At 38.4% G+C, this 17347-nt stretch overlaps 2 protein-coding genes across 5 annotated transcripts in view; one reads left to right on the forward strand and one right to left on the reverse strand.

Moving 5' to 3' along the window:
- Window positions 1-5097, forward strand: part of xpr1b (xenotropic and polytropic retrovirus receptor 1b) — a 22965-nt gene extending 17868 nt beyond the window's left edge. For 2 of the 3 annotated variants that reach the window (XM_051701550.1, XM_051701552.1), the window contains exons 11-15: window positions 443-637; window positions 983-1143; window positions 1275-1414; window positions 2670-2900; window positions 3353-5097. In XM_051701550.1, the coding sequence (XP_051557510.1) occupies window positions 443-637; window positions 983-1143; window positions 1275-1414; window positions 2670-2900; window positions 3353-3407 (782 nt within the window). In that variant the 3' untranslated portion in view covers window positions 3408-5097. The remainder of the gene's footprint in view (window positions 1-442; window positions 638-982; window positions 1144-1274; window positions 1415-2669; window positions 2901-3352) is intronic. The other variant, XM_051701551.1, reaches the window with a different exon arrangement.
- Window positions 4341-17114, reverse strand: LOC127443066 (lipoamide acyltransferase component of branched-chain alpha-keto acid dehydrogenase complex, mitochondrial-like). 2 transcript variants are annotated; one of them, XM_051701555.1, is made up of 11 exons: window positions 16828-17114; window positions 16325-16448; window positions 16124-16199; window positions 14941-15122; window positions 14721-14845; window positions 14175-14415; window positions 12009-12175; window positions 8221-8298; window positions 7860-8051; window positions 7273-7344; window positions 4341-7028 (listed from the first exon to the last, which is right to left on the reverse strand). In XM_051701555.1, exons 1-11 carry the CDS (start codon window positions 16876-16878, stop codon window positions 6861-6863), a joined length of 1476 nt encoding a protein of 491 aa, XP_051557515.1. In that variant the 5' UTR covers window positions 16879-17114; the 3' UTR covers window positions 4341-6860. The 2 variants fall into 2 exon arrangements, with proteins under 2 accessions (XP_051557515.1, XP_051557516.1); XM_051701556.1 differs by lacking the exons at window positions 16124-16199; window positions 16325-16448 and having other exon boundaries at window positions 16828-17113.
- Between the last annotated feature and the right edge of the window lie 233 nt (window positions 17115-17347).

The raw sequence follows: 17347 nt of genomic DNA on the forward strand, positions 1-17347 counted from the left end.
CTATATGTAGGCAAAAGCATGTTTCAAGCATCCTATAACATGGTCAAGACTGCAGGTGAGACACAGGCTTGCAGGACAAGAGCAAATAGTCCCAGAAAAGCCGATAGAAATAGTTTATAACACATACATTGCGGTCCGGAGCAGTGCACCCAACAATACAGTCACAGCGCAGGGGATTCCTTGAAGCAGGAGGAAACACAAACATCCACGGTAGTTTTTCAACACTAAACACCATAGCACTGGGACAATGGCGGACAAAACGGTAGAGAGTTCATGAAAATATCAAAACTTCATGGCCATGTCCACTGACTTTGTGCCTATGACGTAGTGCTGCGCTGAAGACGTAGCGCTATTAAAATAGGGGCCCATAGACTCAAAAACACTTGTATTCAGTAGTAAATGATCACGGGTTCATGTATTTTATTTTATTTTTTCTTATCAGGTGAAGGGATTTGTCACACATATTCATATGGAGTACGAGCTGTAATCCAGTGCTTGCCTGCCTGGTTCCGGTTTGTGCAGTGCCTGAGACGTTACCGGGACACAAAGCGTGCCTTCCCTCACCTCGTCAATGCTGGCAAATACTCCACTACTTTTTTCGTGGTCATCTTTTCTGCACTCTATAAGACACATGAAAGTAAGCGAATGAGATGTAACATTCTTTGTATGGCTATTGTCTTAAATTCCTTATTTACCCAACATGAGTTATTTTTTTGTTTATACTCAAAACAAGTGTAAAATACACTCTTCCTCAGGTGGACTGTAGTTGGGTACTGAATTTGCCTTTCTTGAAGGAAATACTAGTAGTTGCAAGGCAGCACACAAGAATCAACACAAAGTCACTATGCAGTGTAAAAGGGGCTATAAATATTAAATGTATGCGAGGAAGACAAGATCAGACACCATTTAGTATTTAGAAAAGAAAGTGGACTGCATATAAAACCTTAAGAAACACCAACTGCTGCCTCTCTGTTGTCATTAGGTGTACAGGAACATAAGGTCTTCTTTTACGTGCTCATTGCCTGCATGATTATTAACTCCTGCTACACCTTATTGTGGGACCTGAAGATGGACTGGGGTCTGTTTGACCGTAACGCAATGGAGAACACCCTCCTCAGAGAGGAGATCGTATATCCTCAGAAAGTAAGAAAACACATACAGATAGTTACTGTCAAAGGAATGTTGGCACTGGTTTTAGTATAGTAAACATCACATCCCTGGTAATAACAATGTGGATCGTAATGTTGATTTGCTTGTGTGCTCTTTTTAAACAGGCTTACTACTACTGTGCCATAGTTGAGGATGTAATCTTGCGCTTTGCCTGGACCATTCCTCTTTCTCTTGGGGTTGTGTCTACATACTCGAACATCTCTGATATTTTGGCCACTATCCTCGCTCCACTGGAGGTATTCAGGTGAGGATACCAGCAAATATGCACACAGCCATTCTCCTTATCCCACTTAAATACAAAAACCTGTGTGTTTTTGTTCAAACTTTGCTGAATATACTATTGGAAATTATATTTCATCACTAAAATGTTTTCAGTTCATTTCATTTCATTTCAGACCATGTTCGTCTTTTCTTCTAATCTAACATTCACGTTTTGTATATTTCAGGTGTTTTAGAAATTACATTTGGGAAAATCACATGTGTCTGTGGTTTATAATACAGGAAAAGGCATTTTCTCAAAAGAGGAACATTTCTATCAAAACGGGGTCAAAATCCTAGAAAGTGTTTGTGTTTTTTTTATTTTTTTTTTTTTATTAGAGCTGTCAGAATTAAAGTGTTAATGCATGCGATTAATTAAAGTTTAACGTGTTATTTGTTTCTTAATCACAATTAACGCATTTACCATTAATGCAGCATAAACTGATATAACACTTGTTGGAAGGGCGGAACCTTTATGATGTGTCCGCCCGGAGTCATTACACTTCGCAACAGCGCTTCCATGTCAGTGATAAAATGGATAAAGGACCTCTTAATGCTATTTGATCTACTAAATGAGCCCAGATGGAACTTGTGATAGAAATCAAGTATTTTTCATCCCATGTAACGTGTATTTTAATTACCACAGAAACACGTTAAGTCTTACGTAACACCAAAATGCAGAATGAGACGTTTTTATCTGCAAACGCTTTTCATGTGGAGCTCAAAGTGGCGCTTGATGCTGGCGTTGATGCCCTAGTACGAATCATGAACGTGGCTTCACGATTGCTGTAGGAAAGCGGATAGCCACAGCATATTCAAAATCTGGTTAATCGCGATTGACAAGAAAAAATAATGTGATTAATCACGACTAAAAATGTTATCGACCGACAGCAGTAGGCTTTTTGTTTTTATGCTAAGAACAATTGCCACTGGAGTCCATGCGTTACAGTAATTTCACTATGGGTAAGGAGGTTTTAGGCATTCTGCTTTGCATTGTGCTTAAGTGTGCTCCTTACCTGTGGTAAAAGCACTTTAAGGCACTGTATTGCTTTATTACACTGTCAGGCCTCCATACCCATGAATGCCTGCTAAAATGAATGCATGTTTTTGCATAAGACATTAGTATTGTATTGAACAATAAATTTCATGTTCATAAAGGATAGATTTGTAGAAGTGGCATATACATTTTCAGCAGGACACAGCAAAGTAACCCATCCTCATAATCTCTGGGCCGTTTTCAGACGCTTTGTGTGGAACTTTTTCCGTTTGGAGAATGAACACCTGAATAACTGCGGTGAGTTCAGAGCGGTGCGGGACATTTCAGTAGCGCCTCTGAACGCAGATGACCAGACGCTGCTGGAGCAGATGATGGATCAGGAGGATGGAGTGAGGAATAGATTTGGAAAGAAGAATGGGAAGAGGAGCTACAGCATGTCCTTGAGAAGACCACGCCTCTCCTCCCAGTACGCTAGGCAAATAAAAAAAATTATACACCTACAGTATATACCAGAATGGCAACATGGTTGCATTATTCAGTAGAGGCCGAACTGGGCCAAATGTTGGTTTGTAGTAATTAATAAACTTATTTCCCATAAATTGAAGAAAAATATTTGATTGAATGGATGAGCTTGATGAATGCAGTCAACACTTTTCATTTGGTGAAAAAACTGAGAAAATGGAATTTGATGTTTAAAATATCTGCTTATCACGCCATGTTAATTTTATGTTAGATATAGATAGAATCACAGTTTATGTAATGTTTAGTAGTTCTGTTTCTAAAGAACATGGCATTTGTTCCTTGCTTTAAGAAGGATTTGGACACTAATTTGTACCCTCTGAGCACCATCATACAGATAATCTCATGATGATGTGTTTGGAGAATCAGGTGATGAGTCAACCTTAAGCTTATCTGCTCTTTTCTCAGGTCGAAGATCAAGGATACCAAGGTCCTGATAGAGGACACAGATGATGACACCTGACCCGGCGTCCTCAAGGGCTAGATAAAGTCTTTTTTTAATAGACTATAGACCTCATTGGACCTCAACTCTTCAAAACCTGTACAGTCAAACCATCACAAAGCTGCCTGACCACACCACACACATTTCACTGACTCATACACACATACAAGCTCACAATGGATGCAGCCACCACCTAGTTACTATAATATTTTTGATTTCTCTGTCATGGCCTTGATCATTTTTTTGAAGATTCAACGTGGAAGACGAAGACACACACACACACACACACACAAAAGAAATCAAAGGACAGTGTATATAAATGTCACTTCACAGACTACTTGAAGTGTGACCATTAAAATCATACACTTGACTGTGGAGTCTCTAGACATGAACAATTCATTGCAGCAATCGTGCTCAATTGGTTTGAATACCTTGTGTTTAAAGACTTTTATGAGGAGGGTATGAAGACCGTATTATAGCATTCATGTAGCAGACACCTGGACTGGTTTGCCCTCATTCATGAAAATTTCTATTATTTTATGTAATTTTATTATTATAATTTTTTTTTTTTTTTTTTTAATGTACATTTCATTGTTATTTATGTGAAGGAGAGATGCCTTGAATGTAATGGCAAGGATTTACCTTAGACTCTTAACCTCTTCAGACAGGACCTCTGAATGCTATCGAACAACCCTCAGGTGGCTTTGAAGAAAGCAAACAGATTTCAAATGTCTCATAAAACTGCAGTGTAGCATGAAAACTGAATCTAGCACCGAAACAGAATTGCAATCTGTTTGAATGGCCAGACAGCAACATTTGCCTCAACCAATGGTATTGGTTTTGGGTGTCCAGTCAAAAGCAGATAGGGAAGTGTTTGAAACTTGCCTGAAAACAATCACTATTTTTGAAATTCTGTTTTGAATTGCTGAAATTACACACTGGGGTTCGTTGTGATAGTTCTGAAAACATGAACTTTTTTTTTTAGTATGTGTTAAAGTGCACAGCAAATGTTACAGTGAATGTTATTCACCCGTCACATTCCTGAAGTAGCATTCCATGTCAGTGTTCTGTTTTTTTTGTTTTTTTTTTAGCCAGTGTCTTCCAGGGTCTGACCTATTTTGCAAAAGCCACCTGAGGGTTATAGGGAGGAACAATCTCTTAATTTTCTTTTCAGTTGATTCTTTGACCGTGTCACTGGGCCTCATTCATGAAACATAACCACCAAAAAAATAATCTGTGTAAGTTGTTTGTGGAACCTTTTTTACGTAAATTGTCATTCAATTCAGTCTGACAATTTTATGAAGGATTGGTTTTTACAGCTGTTTACGGCGATTGAGAATTCAGTTCTCAGTCTATAAGTCTATTTGTACTTCTGTAAGAACAGCTGTCTCTGCAAATTCAGCAAGACTTGTGTGCAGCAGGGACAAACAGTGTCTTCGTTCATGAGGAAATGGACTATGATTGCGAACTCTGTTACATTCCCTATATGATCACACCCAGAGGATCCAAGTAAGATAGGAGGTACTGAAGGCACATATTCATTAACCCTGGGTGGATTACAGATGTGTAACTGCCTTCATGGGAACATGGATTCATACAGATGCAATATTTAAAAGACAACTCACCTGCTCCACCTCACATACCATGTCACGTACTACTGTCCGAAGTAAACACTTGGACCAAAAAAATAAAGATTTCTCTGTGGATGTTTGCATCTCTCCTCATGGCATTTCAGCTCCCCTGCCTTGAAGTCTTAAGTGTTGTGTTCAATATTATATGCTTAATGTCTGTCAGTGTACTTGTAACCTCATCTAGAGTTCTTTACTGGTTGACATTTTGTAATGGGAAAAATAGACACGCTTATTCCGTTTTTTTATTTGAAAGAGATCAAATTGTCTCGTTAGAGACTTTCAAATTCTTTTAAGTTTATATTTCCAAAAGCAAACTGGATTGAATGTTTTAAGTTCTGTAATTTGAAAAAGAGTAAGGAGTACTAGCCAAAAGTTGTATATCACATGTGTATGTATAACATTAACAAAACCTTTCCCTTAAGAGTTGTGTGGTCATCACAAAATTTTGAATTAAACATGTATGGGAGATCAGCTGTAGCATAAGCAGTAACCACATTACAGTTAAGCCCAGAAAAAAAAAGACAAGTTACATGCTTACAATGGAAATCTATTGGACAGCATACCCCATATTGTCCCATAGACTTCCATAGTAACTGGATTTACACTTACTGAGCACTTTATTAGAAACACCTATTTATTCATGCAATTATCCAATCAGCCAATGGTGTGGCAAAATTGCAATGCATAAAATCATACAGATACAGGTCAGGAACTTCAGTTAATGTTCACATCAACCATCAGATTGGGGGGTAAAAATTATCTCTGTGATTTTGACTGTGACACAATTTCTGTAACTGCTGATCTCCAGGGATTGTCACACACAACTTTCTAGAATTTACTCAGAAGAGTGCCAAAAACAAAAAACATCCAGTGAGTGGCAGTTCTGTGGATGGAAACACCTTGTTGATGAGAGAGGTCAACAAAGAATGGCCAGACATGTTCTAGCTGACAGAAAGGCTACAGTAACTCAGATAACCACTCTGTACAATTGTAGTGAGCAGAATAGCATCTCAGAATGTACAACACATCGAACCTTGAGGCAGATAGGCTACAGCACCAGAAGACCACATTGGACACTTTATTAGAACCATTGTGTTCCTAATAAAGTGCTCAGAGAGTCTATATTAATGCATGTTTTGTTTTTACATACTGAAGGGCAAGTTGAAATTTTATCTGATGTAAACTACAGCTAGCCACACATTCTGTTAATACAACTCATTACGTTTTAACTATTTCCATAATTCAGTAACAAGCTTTCCACAAGTGGTCCAATTGTTTGTCCAACATTTAGGTGGTGGTGGTGCTTCACCACTGAACAATGTCCGCAGAGGCTTCAAGTGGTTTTAGATGAAGTGGCTGTCTGTGAGCTCTACACAGGCTTGTTGTGTGAATGAGGTCTCAGTTAAAGTTAATAGACAATGAGATGCTACAGTCAGTATACTTCTCCATTCCAACCCAAGAGCCTGTTGGTGTCAGCCTCCATCCCACACACAAGCGCTTTCCATTATAAAAACCTAAATGACTTTTCAGAATTTTGACATACATGTGCAAAAAGTGTAGGCTCATTCAAGTTCCTTTACAACCATGCATATGAAAGCATTAAAAACTTTTAGAAAATGAAATCTGCAATCTGTATCTACAACTCTAAAGCACTTTCAGCAACACAAGGCAAGTTTTTTGCAATTCTAAGTTACAGTAACAGTCTTTAATCTGTAATAAAGCAACAAGAGACAAAAGAATGTGAAAGCAAAAACTTGAGTTTCACACGATTGCCACAAGACATTGTTTTGCAGCCATGGGTAACCAAAAAGAGACTCCGGGGAGGTGATTTCTAGAGCAGTGTTCATTTGAGATCGAGGACCATGGCAGCTGGGTTTTCCAGGTAAGAGCGCCACAGGTTGGAGAAGCGGCTCATGGTAGCGCCATCTATAACTCTATGATCAGCGGACCAGCTGACGTTCATGATGTGCGCCTTCACCACCTCATCACGGGAGTTAAACCTGGGCAGTACCTGCGGAAGTTTTTTTTTTGTATCTTATTGTAACTGTAGTAAATTTGGTTATTGATTTAGACATTTTACATTGATGCATTTTGCAGAAGCTCTTATCCAAAGTGACTTACAATGCATTCAAACTATACATTTCACATACAAAAGAAATACCATCAGTCCAATCATTTGCTGTAGATCAACTGAAGGCAGAGGATCTCCTTAGATGTACTATTGGATTTCTTATTAAAGGGTGAAGAAAACTTACTTGAATCTTTCCCAAAGCTCCGATGGCCACCTCTGGGGGCAGAATCACTGGCTTGGCAAATGTCCCTCCAATCTAAGTAAAAAATAAATAAAAATAAACACTGTCATGTACTAGATTAATTCTTATATGATGAGAGATCAGACCATTGCTAGATTGCAGATAGAAGCCCATTGAAAGCCTGCTGTTGTTTGCATGCTTAGTCCATAAAAAGTGCTTCAACTTTTCAGCCTCATACTGTATATTACCTCCAAACACGACAGGCAAATGACCATGAGGTACAACATTCAGGGGCAGGCAGCAGTGGAGGCTCAACATGGGGTTATAATTTGTTCCAGACCAGATACACAATCACTTAAAAGAGAAGCGTGAAATTTCTGCACAATTAGCAGCATCGAATGGAAATCTGTTTCAGTGGTTTACATTCCAACATTGGCATTAGTCTGCAATATTAGTCCACCTGTTTGCCTGAATAATTGCAGATGGGGGAGTTTTTGGTCATAATCTTCTCAATTCTGTTTGGTCCCATGGAAATTACACACTGCACCTTTAATGTACTTTTCTAACTAGCTGCTCAGCAGGAGCCTCACCGAGCCAATGTTGGACAGAGTAAAGGTTCCACTAGTGAGATCAGCAGTGCCCAGCTGTCCTGCTGAACCCAAAGCCTGCAGACGGTTAATCTCCTCAGCGATGTCAAACACACTAAGGCTCTGAACGCTCTTCACGTTGGGCACCAGGAGTCCCTGAGGAGTGTCCATGGCCAAGCCAATGTTATGAGATGCCTGAGAGAAATCAGAGGACAACCAGTAAAGAAATAATGACAATGTTATATTGTTCAACAAAATATAGCAAAAAGTTGTGTGTGGAAGTACATTACACCTCATATATTGCGAACCATGACCCCCAAAATGAAAGTCAGAGATATAATTAAAGTGTGGAGGTGTGTCTTGCCTTGTATGTAATGCTCTGGCAGCCTTCATCCACAGAGGCATTGAGAACAGGGAACTGCAGGAGGCCAAGTGATGCAGCCTGACGAAACAGTGTATAACCATAACAAAGTTTTATAAATACAATCAGACCTCACACACCTGGAATATTGACAGCAATCAAAGCTTATTTAATAACATCGTTGTCATCAACAAGATTCCCACAACTATTGACAAATGAATTTCCATGACTTCTAGTCATTTGTGATTACTGGAAAAAGACTAATGCAGAAGATTGCAACTTTTTGGGTTGTGGGTTTGGAGTCTAAATTGAATGCGATGAGATTCTAAAAGAATGGGTACCACAAAATCTGTTAATTTTCACAGAATTTATCAAATGTTCTTTAAATTTAGTCAATTTTTTTATCTTGCCATATTCATTTATTTTAGTCAATTTTACTCTGACTATAATGACATTTAATTTTTGATGACAAAAATAACAGTTGACTATAATATGCAAAATGACAAAAACATTAACAGACCAAACTTTAACCAAATATTCAAATATTTTGAGAAATGAAATAACTAATTACAATTATTTAAACAAGTATCACGCATATTAAAGTTTAAATGTATAGTTCACCCCAACATGAAAATTCTCTCATCATTTACTCACCCTTATGCCATTCCAGATGTGTATGACTTTCTTCTGCAGAACACAAAGATTTTTTAGAAGAATATCTCAGCTCTGTAGATCCATACAATGCAAGTGAATGGTGATGGAACTTTGAAGCTCCAAAAAGAACATAAATGCAGCATAAAAGTAATCCACATGGCTCCAGTGGTTTAATCCATGTCTTCAGAAGTGATATGATAGGTGTGGGTGAGAAACAGATCAATATTTAAGTCCTTTTTTACTAAAAATTCTCCTCCCTGCCCAGTAGGTGGTGATATACAGCAGAACGCAAATGTGGAAAAAATGTGAAAGTAAAAGTGGAGATTGACAGTAAAAAAGGACTTTAATATTGATCTGTTTCTCACCCACACCTATCATATCACTTCTGAAGACATTGATTTAACCACTGGAGTCTTATAGATTACTTTTATGCTACTTTTATCTGCTTTTTGGAGCTTCAAACTTCTGGCCACCATTCACTTGCATTGTATGGACCTACAGAGCTGAGATATTCTTCTAAAAATCTTAGTTTGTGTTCGGCAGAAGAAATAAAGTCATACATGTGGGATGTTATGAGGGTGAGAAAATGATGAGAGAATTTTCATTTTTGGGGGAACCATTCCTTTAAGCCTGCTATGCTTTAACACAATCATTTCCAGTAAGACAATTTTTGAGTGAACTATCCCTTTAATATGTTTAATATGTAAGATAAAACAACATGAGAAAAATATAATGAATATATTGAATTTGTCTACTTTTTAGAAGACAGTTTAGGATATTGTATTATGTGTAATGTGTTTTTAAGTAAACAGCATATTCACAAAGCAAGTTATGCATTCTGGAAAGAGCGTAACTTAGTTCAAGTTGACCTGTTCATTCGTTCATTGTCGGTGCCATCTTTAGTTGTAATATCTCTCACATTTATTACACATAATGCATAATAATCTCACATACACAGCGTGCCCAATTTTCAGGCAAACTGTATCTCAGGATTAATTTTAGTGTTGAACAAACACAATGCTCTCAGTCAATCCAAAATGTTATTGAACCTGAATGTTTAACAAGGGAAAAGTGAGTTTTGTCTTTCTCAGGGGAATATATAAGTGTGCACAATTATTAGGCAACTAAATTACAAAAATCATTTCTCCCAACTCAATTGTTTATTCTAAATTTTTAGAGTAGGTGCAGCAAATAAGTAACACAAAATAACAATTAAATAACATTTTTGGCATTTCAGAAATGTTCAGTGACCAATATAGCCACCCTTCTTTTCAATAACTGCCATGAGCCTTCCATCCATGGAGTCTGTCAGTTTCTTGATCTGTTCACGATGAACTTACGCTGAAGCGGCAGCCACAGCCTCCCAAATGCTGTTCAAAGAGGTGTATTGTCTTCCCTCACTGTAAATCTCTCGTTTGAGAAGGGCCCACAAGTTCTCAATTGGATTTAAGTCAGGTGAGGAAGGGGGCCAAGTCATTATCTGGGCATCTTTGAGGCCCTTACTGGCTAGCCAAGCAGTGGAGTACTTGGATGCATGTGATGGAGCTTTGTCCTGCATAAAGATCTTGGCCTTCTTGAATGCTGAGGACTTCTTCCTGTATCACTGCTTGAAGAAAGTACTTTCCAGAAACTGGCAGTAGGTTTGAGAGTTGAGTTTGAGTCCATCTTCAATTCGAAAAGGTCCAACTACCTCATCCTTAATGATAGCAGCCCACACCAGTACCCCTCCTCCACCTTGCTGGCACCTGACTCAAAATGGTGCCCTGTGTCCATTAGTGATCCAGTCACGGGCCCATCCATCTGGTCCATCAAGAGTCTCTCTCATTTCATAAAACCTTTGAAAAATCTGTCTTCAGGCATTTCTTTGTCCAATCTTGACGCTTCAACTTGTGAATCTTGTGGTGGTCATGTTTCAGCCTTCTTGACCTTGGCCATGTCTCTGAGCACTTGACACCTTGTACTTCTGGACACACCAGGTAGGTTGCAGTTCTGGAATATGGTGGCACTGGAGGGTAATGGGTTCCTTGTAGCTTCACGTTTAATTCTTCTCAAGTCTTTTGCAGTTAATTTGCTCCTTTTCTTCTCCATGCGTTTTTTGCGTCCCAGTTGACTATTCGCAACTAAACGTTTGATTGTCCAGTGGTCACGCCTCAATAGTTTAGCTATTTCAAGAGTGTTGCATCCGTCTGAAAGGCATTTTAAATTTTTTTTACTTTTCAGTGCCAGTTAAATCTCGTTTTTGGCCTTCATTGTTAATGAAGCTGCCTAATAATTCTGCACACCTTGATATAAGGTGTTAGTCACTTTCACCACACCCTCCCTTATTACACAAATATATATCACCTGAAAATGATTGAATCCAATAAGCATTCAAGTTTATATGGTTTGGAGTTGGAAAATGTGCATGGAAATAATGATAAGATCAGAATACTCACTTGCCTAATAATTGTGCACGCAGTATATATAAGATGTTTTATTGAGGTAACGAACTCATTGTACAGGTGTTCAGCTCTTGCAGCTCACGTAGTGGGAAAATCCCCAATATACTATGACTAGATTATTTGAATCAATTCTTTCTAGATTTGTCTTTCCTAAATACAAATAAATAAAAAACATTGTTTGTGCACTGTTAATATGTTGCAGTTAATTTTTTACACGTCATAATTTCGTCAACAGTATGTTAGAATTAAATGTTTTAGTTTTATTATCATCATGATGCTTCTTTTTTGTCTCGTCTTTGTTATTGTTGACAAAATGAACATTTTCGTCAATTTTGTGGACGAAATTAACACTGCACAAAATAATACAAAGACATGGACAACAAGTGTAGTCTGATTCCAAAACATGTGACTCTTACGAGCTAGTTCATTTAATGAATCAGTCCTCTGCTGCAAAAACTTAATTCTGTAAGAAACACTGTTTGCATGGGAACCCTGTGTCAATAAACGGCACTATAAAAACAACTGGTAAGATGTTGAGATCATCGCATAACATGCACGCATAATTTTCCGTTACCCAAGACTTTGATCTGATGGCAGGATGGGCTTTGAATTTTAAATGCCTAAATATGCTATTTGTCCATGAGTGTATGAATAGTAACAGATGGTAATGGTTAAAGGTAACAGGAGAGTTAGTACCTTTATGAAGAAAGGCATGTAGCTGAGTTTGACACCCCGAGACTCCGCGAGCCCCTTCAGCTCTGAGCGTAACCGCACTAGCTGTGTCAGGTCCACCTCATCACAGTAACCGAAGTGTGGGATCTTCAGAGCAGCAGTCATGGTCTTCACCATGGCCTTCTGGAAACCTGGGCTCAAGCATTAACATAAAAACCTGGCTACGTTAGTAAGAAAGTGTGATCTTACAAAGCATCATAAATTGGCTTTTCTTTTTTTATATTAGAGCTTTGAAAGGCACATAGGCCTTATTGTAAGCTTAACATTCAATACGTACCTGGTGGAATACCACTAAGAGTTCCCATATATTGTAAGTACAAAGCTTGAAAGTTGCTCATATACAGGTGCATCTCAATAAATTAGAATGTCGTGGAAAAGTTCATTTATTTCAGTAATTCAACTCAAATTGTGAAACTCGTGTATTAAATAAATTCAATGCACACAGACTGAAGTAGTTTAAGTCTTTGGTTCTTTTAATTGTGATGATTTTGGCTCACATTTAACAAAAACCCACCAATTCACTATCTCAAAAAATTAGAATACATCATAAGACCAATAAAAAAAACATTTTTAGTGAATTGTTGGCCTTCTGGAAAGTATGTTCATTTACTGTATATGTACTCAATACTTGGTAGGGGCTCCTTTTGCTTTAATTACTGCCTCAATTCGGCGTGGCATGGAGGTGATCAGTTTGTGGCACTGCTGAGGTGGTATGGAAGCCCAGGTTTCTTTGACAGTGGCCTTCAGCTCGTCTGCATTTTTTGGTCTCTTGTTTCTCATTTTCCTCTTGACAATACCCCATAGATTGTCTATGGGGTTCAGGTCTGGTGAGTTTGCTGGCCAGTCAAGCACACCAACACCATGGTCATTTAACCAACTTTTGGTGCTTTTGGCAGTGTGGGCAGGTGCCAAATCCTGCTGGAAAATGAAATCAGCATCTTTAAAAGCTGGTCAGCAGAAGGAAGCATGAAGTGCTCCAAATTTCTTGGTAAACGGGTGCAGTGACTTTGGTTTTCAAACAACATAATGGACCAACACCAGCAGATGACATTGCACCCCAAATCATCACAGACTGTGGAAACTTAACACTGGACTTCAAGCAACTTGGGCTATGAGCTTCTCCACCCTTCCTCCAGACTCTAGGACCTTGGTTTCCAAATGAAATACAAAACTTGCTCTCATCTGAAAAGAGGACTTTGGACCACTGGGCAACAGTCCAGTTCTTCTTCTCCTTAGCCCAGGTAAGACGCCTCTGACGTTGTCTGTGGTTCAGGAGTGGCTTAACAAGAGGAATACGACAACTGTAGCCAAATTCCTTGACACGTCTGTGTGTGGTGGCTCTTGATGCCTTGACCCCAGCCTCAGTCCATTCCTTGTGAAGTTCAACCAAATTCTTGAATCAATTTTGCTTGACAATCATAAGGCTGCGGTTCTCTCAGTTGGTTGTGCATCTTTTTCTTCCACACTTTTTCTTTCCACTCAACTTTCTGTTAACATGCTTGGATACAGCACTCTGTGAACAGCCAGCTTCTTTGGCAATGAATGTTTGTGGCTTACCCTCCTTGTGAAGGGTGTCAATGATTGTCTTCTGGACAACTGTCAGATCAGCAGTCTTCCCCATGATTGTGTAGCCTAGTGAGCCTAGTGAACCAAACTGAGAGACCATTTTGAAGGCTCAGGAAACCTTTGCAGGTGTTTTGAGTTGATTAGCTGATTGGCATGTCACCATATTCTAATTTTTTGAGATAGTGAATTGGTGGGTTTTTGTTAAATGTGAGCCAAAATCATCACAATTAAAAGAACCAAAGACTTAAACTACTTCAGTCTGTGTGCACTGAATTTATTTAATACACGAGTTTCACAAATTGAGTTGAATTACTGAAATAAATGAACTTTTCCACAACATTCTAATTTATTGAGATGCACCTGTATATATATATATATATATATATGTATATATATATATATATATATATATATATATATATATATAAATATAGACAAAATTATATGGGATTGTTATTCACAAACAATTATTCCTTGTTGTAATAATCATATAGTCTAAATTGCACCTCAAATGCATTTACCACATAAAATGCATTTAACACATGTTCTGACTGTCAAGCTCACCATTTAGTGGCTCGGTCCTGTCTATCCCAGTGAAGACGAGTTGAGGGATCGCTGGAGGAGCCATGACAGGCTTCTTCTCTTTGGGTGGGGTGTCTGCAGTGGGTTTTGCCATAACCGGTGTTGGGGTTTTCTGGACCTCATAAGGCAGGATGGCTCCTGTCTGCTTTGCTAAGAAATTAAGAATGTCCTCCTTTAGAATACGGCCATCCTGTCCTGTCCCGACCACCTCACTGAGCTTAATCTAACAGAGGACAGAATCAGAGATCAAAAGATTACCTTGTACTGAATGCAGAACATTCCTTTAATTAGACATATTCATAAATTAATTTAGGATAAAGAGAATTGACTACACAAGTACATCCAAATGAAGACCTAAAATTGTAATTTTGCAGCTTTAAAATACCAGCTACTTGTTGAGCTCAAGTGCACAGAAGCTTTCCTTTATTCTTAGCAGTGAATTACAGTGCAATAGTTACAGTAAGAATTGCATTGCTGCAGCTTAGCAGCTGTTCAGTAATGCAATTTCTTTTATTCAAATGAAATTACATTGTTTTCTATGGCCAGACGGCGCACTGCCGGTGTTGCCTGAGTTTTCTGGTCCTTCATTTCCTGGTGTGGTTGTTTATGGGATACTGCTGGAGTCTCGACCACATCTTCCTCTGGAACGCCCTCTGCAGGACAACAAGAGTCATACAGTATAACTACAGAATAAAGTAGAACTGGAAGGACAATTCAAAGTTGTTTGGATACCAAGGCAGTGATTTACCTATTGCTCTTTCTGTTTCAATGTCCACGAGAGGGGAACCAACAAGAGCGGTAGCATCTACGTCATAATACAGCTTACGAATGACTCCGTCATAACGGCTCGTGATAGTGACGGACGCTTTGTCACTCTGGACCTCACAAATGCTGTCAAACTGGGAGACCCGGTCCCCTTCCTTGACATACCTGCATAGATAGAAAAATATATATATAGTGAGGACCAAAGAACAGCACAAATTAGTTCAAAATATTCACTCCGTTTACAAAACAGTCAATCACTAAAACAGATTTAGGATCCAATTTATTAAAGGGATAGTTCACCCAAAAATGAAAATTATCTAATCATTTACATGACTTAATATCTTCTGCTGAACACAAATGAAGATTTTTAGAAGAATATTTATGCCAGAACTTTGAAGGTCCAAAAAGGACATAAAGGAATCATAAAAGTAATCCACATGGCTCCAGTGGTTTAATCCATATCTTCAGAAGTGACATGATAGGTGTGGGTGAGAAACAGATCAATATTTAAATCCTTTTTTACTATAAATCTCCACTTTCACATTCTTCTTTTGTTTTGTTTTTGGCGATTCACATTCTTCGTGCATATCGCCCCCTACTGGGTAGGGAGAATAATTTATAGTAAAAAAGTACTTAAATATTGATCTGTTTCTCACCCACACCTATCATATCACTTCAGAAGGCATGGATTAAACCACTGGAGTTTTATGGATTAATTTTATGCTGCCTTTATGTGTTTATCTGGACCTTCAAAATTCTGGCCACCATTCACTTGCACTGTATAGACCTACAGAGCTGAAATATTCTTCTAAAAATATGAGTTTGTGTTCTGCAGAAGAAAGTCATACACATCTGGGATGGCATGAGGGTGAGTAAATGATGAGAGAATTTTCATTTTTGGGGGAACCATTCCTTTAAGACTGCTATGCTTTAACACAATCATTTCCAGTAAGACAATAATGTGCAATAGAGAATACATTAATTTTAGGCTGTAACACATTCTGAAGAAAATGCGAGTGGTGCTTTTCCGCACAAAACTCACTGGCACTATTTTCTTTTTTCAAAAGTAACTAAGTAACTTCTTTTTTCAAAAGCTTTTTCATTTTTCTATACTGTTTGCTATTTTCTATTCCAGCATTTTTATAAGAGAAATTGCATGGGCATACCACTCTTTTACAGTGACCTCCATGATGCCCTCTCCAATATCTGAGAGTTTGAACTGAAGCACCTGTCCAGACACCACTGAACGGATAAGAGAAAACATGAACTTAAACAGTCTTATTAATTAAGACTATGAGTAATTACAAAAACATGGGGGGAAGGGGAAATCACTGAGTCTTTGCAGCTGACAAGAGTCTGGCACACACCATGGCTTGATCTGAAGCCTCTCCATTGAACTGAAGCAAGGGGTGTGGAGATATGACACACAGGGGCTGGTCCAGTGGCCTGGAGCCTGGGATATTGCTGGAGGCGATGGGACACAACCTGAGGCTTTGATTTAACACAATTAAACCATGACAACTTTGGTCTTATAAGCAAAATGGTGACGTTTATATGTCTTGCACATACAGGTATGTATCTACAGTAACTAAAATTACTGGTATTGAGTGAACTAAATATTAAAGTAGCCATTAGCTAATACATTAAACCAAGACTAAAATGCAGTCATTAAAAAATAAACACATGAACCAGATTGAGTATCTTCAGAGGACTGGACAAGAACATTTGGTTTTGTTTTGTTTTATTTCATTTGCAAGTTGTGCACACTCGCAACAAAAGAAGTGAACTTACACATCCAACAAGATAACTCTTATACTCTATGCATTATATTAGTTTGAGAAGCTTAAAGAAAGCATGTCTGTAAACTCACAAGACGTCTCAGGATTCTCAGAGAATTCCACAATGGTATCACCGCCGCCATCTTTGCCCAAGATGTTCTTAATTCAGCGAGATCTCTCACTCCACATCAACATCCTGAAACTCCAACACATGGACAACCAGCTCAATTGTGGCATAACAGCTTTTCTTTTACATTATTTACTTTTCGTAAACAATAATAACCACTACAATTCATTGCTAGAAAACAAGTTATACGTTTTTCATTGAGAAAATAATAAAGCGCGACTTCCTATTAACGCTAACCGGAAGTGGTGCAAGTGTTGACGATCTCAATTCTTTGCAGTATCTTGTTTGTTTACGCTCTGCATACGTCATGCTCACGCCTCTCTTGACCAGCCAATGGCTGTATTTTGTGGATTGTCGTTTCGCTGAATATCGTTTGGAACCTGTTCAATGTCTTATTGACATTTTATGTTCTTAAGTATATACGAGAACATTGGCATTCGACATCAATGACAGATGCAACATTTAAAAGTCGAACTAAACTTTTC

This window comes from Myxocyprinus asiaticus, chromosome 6, assembly GCF_019703515.2.
Source record: "Myxocyprinus asiaticus isolate MX2 ecotype Aquarium Trade chromosome 6, UBuf_Myxa_2, whole genome shotgun sequence".
In the NCBI taxonomy this organism is placed as follows: domain Eukaryota; kingdom Metazoa; phylum Chordata; class Actinopteri; order Cypriniformes; family Catostomidae; genus Myxocyprinus; species Myxocyprinus asiaticus.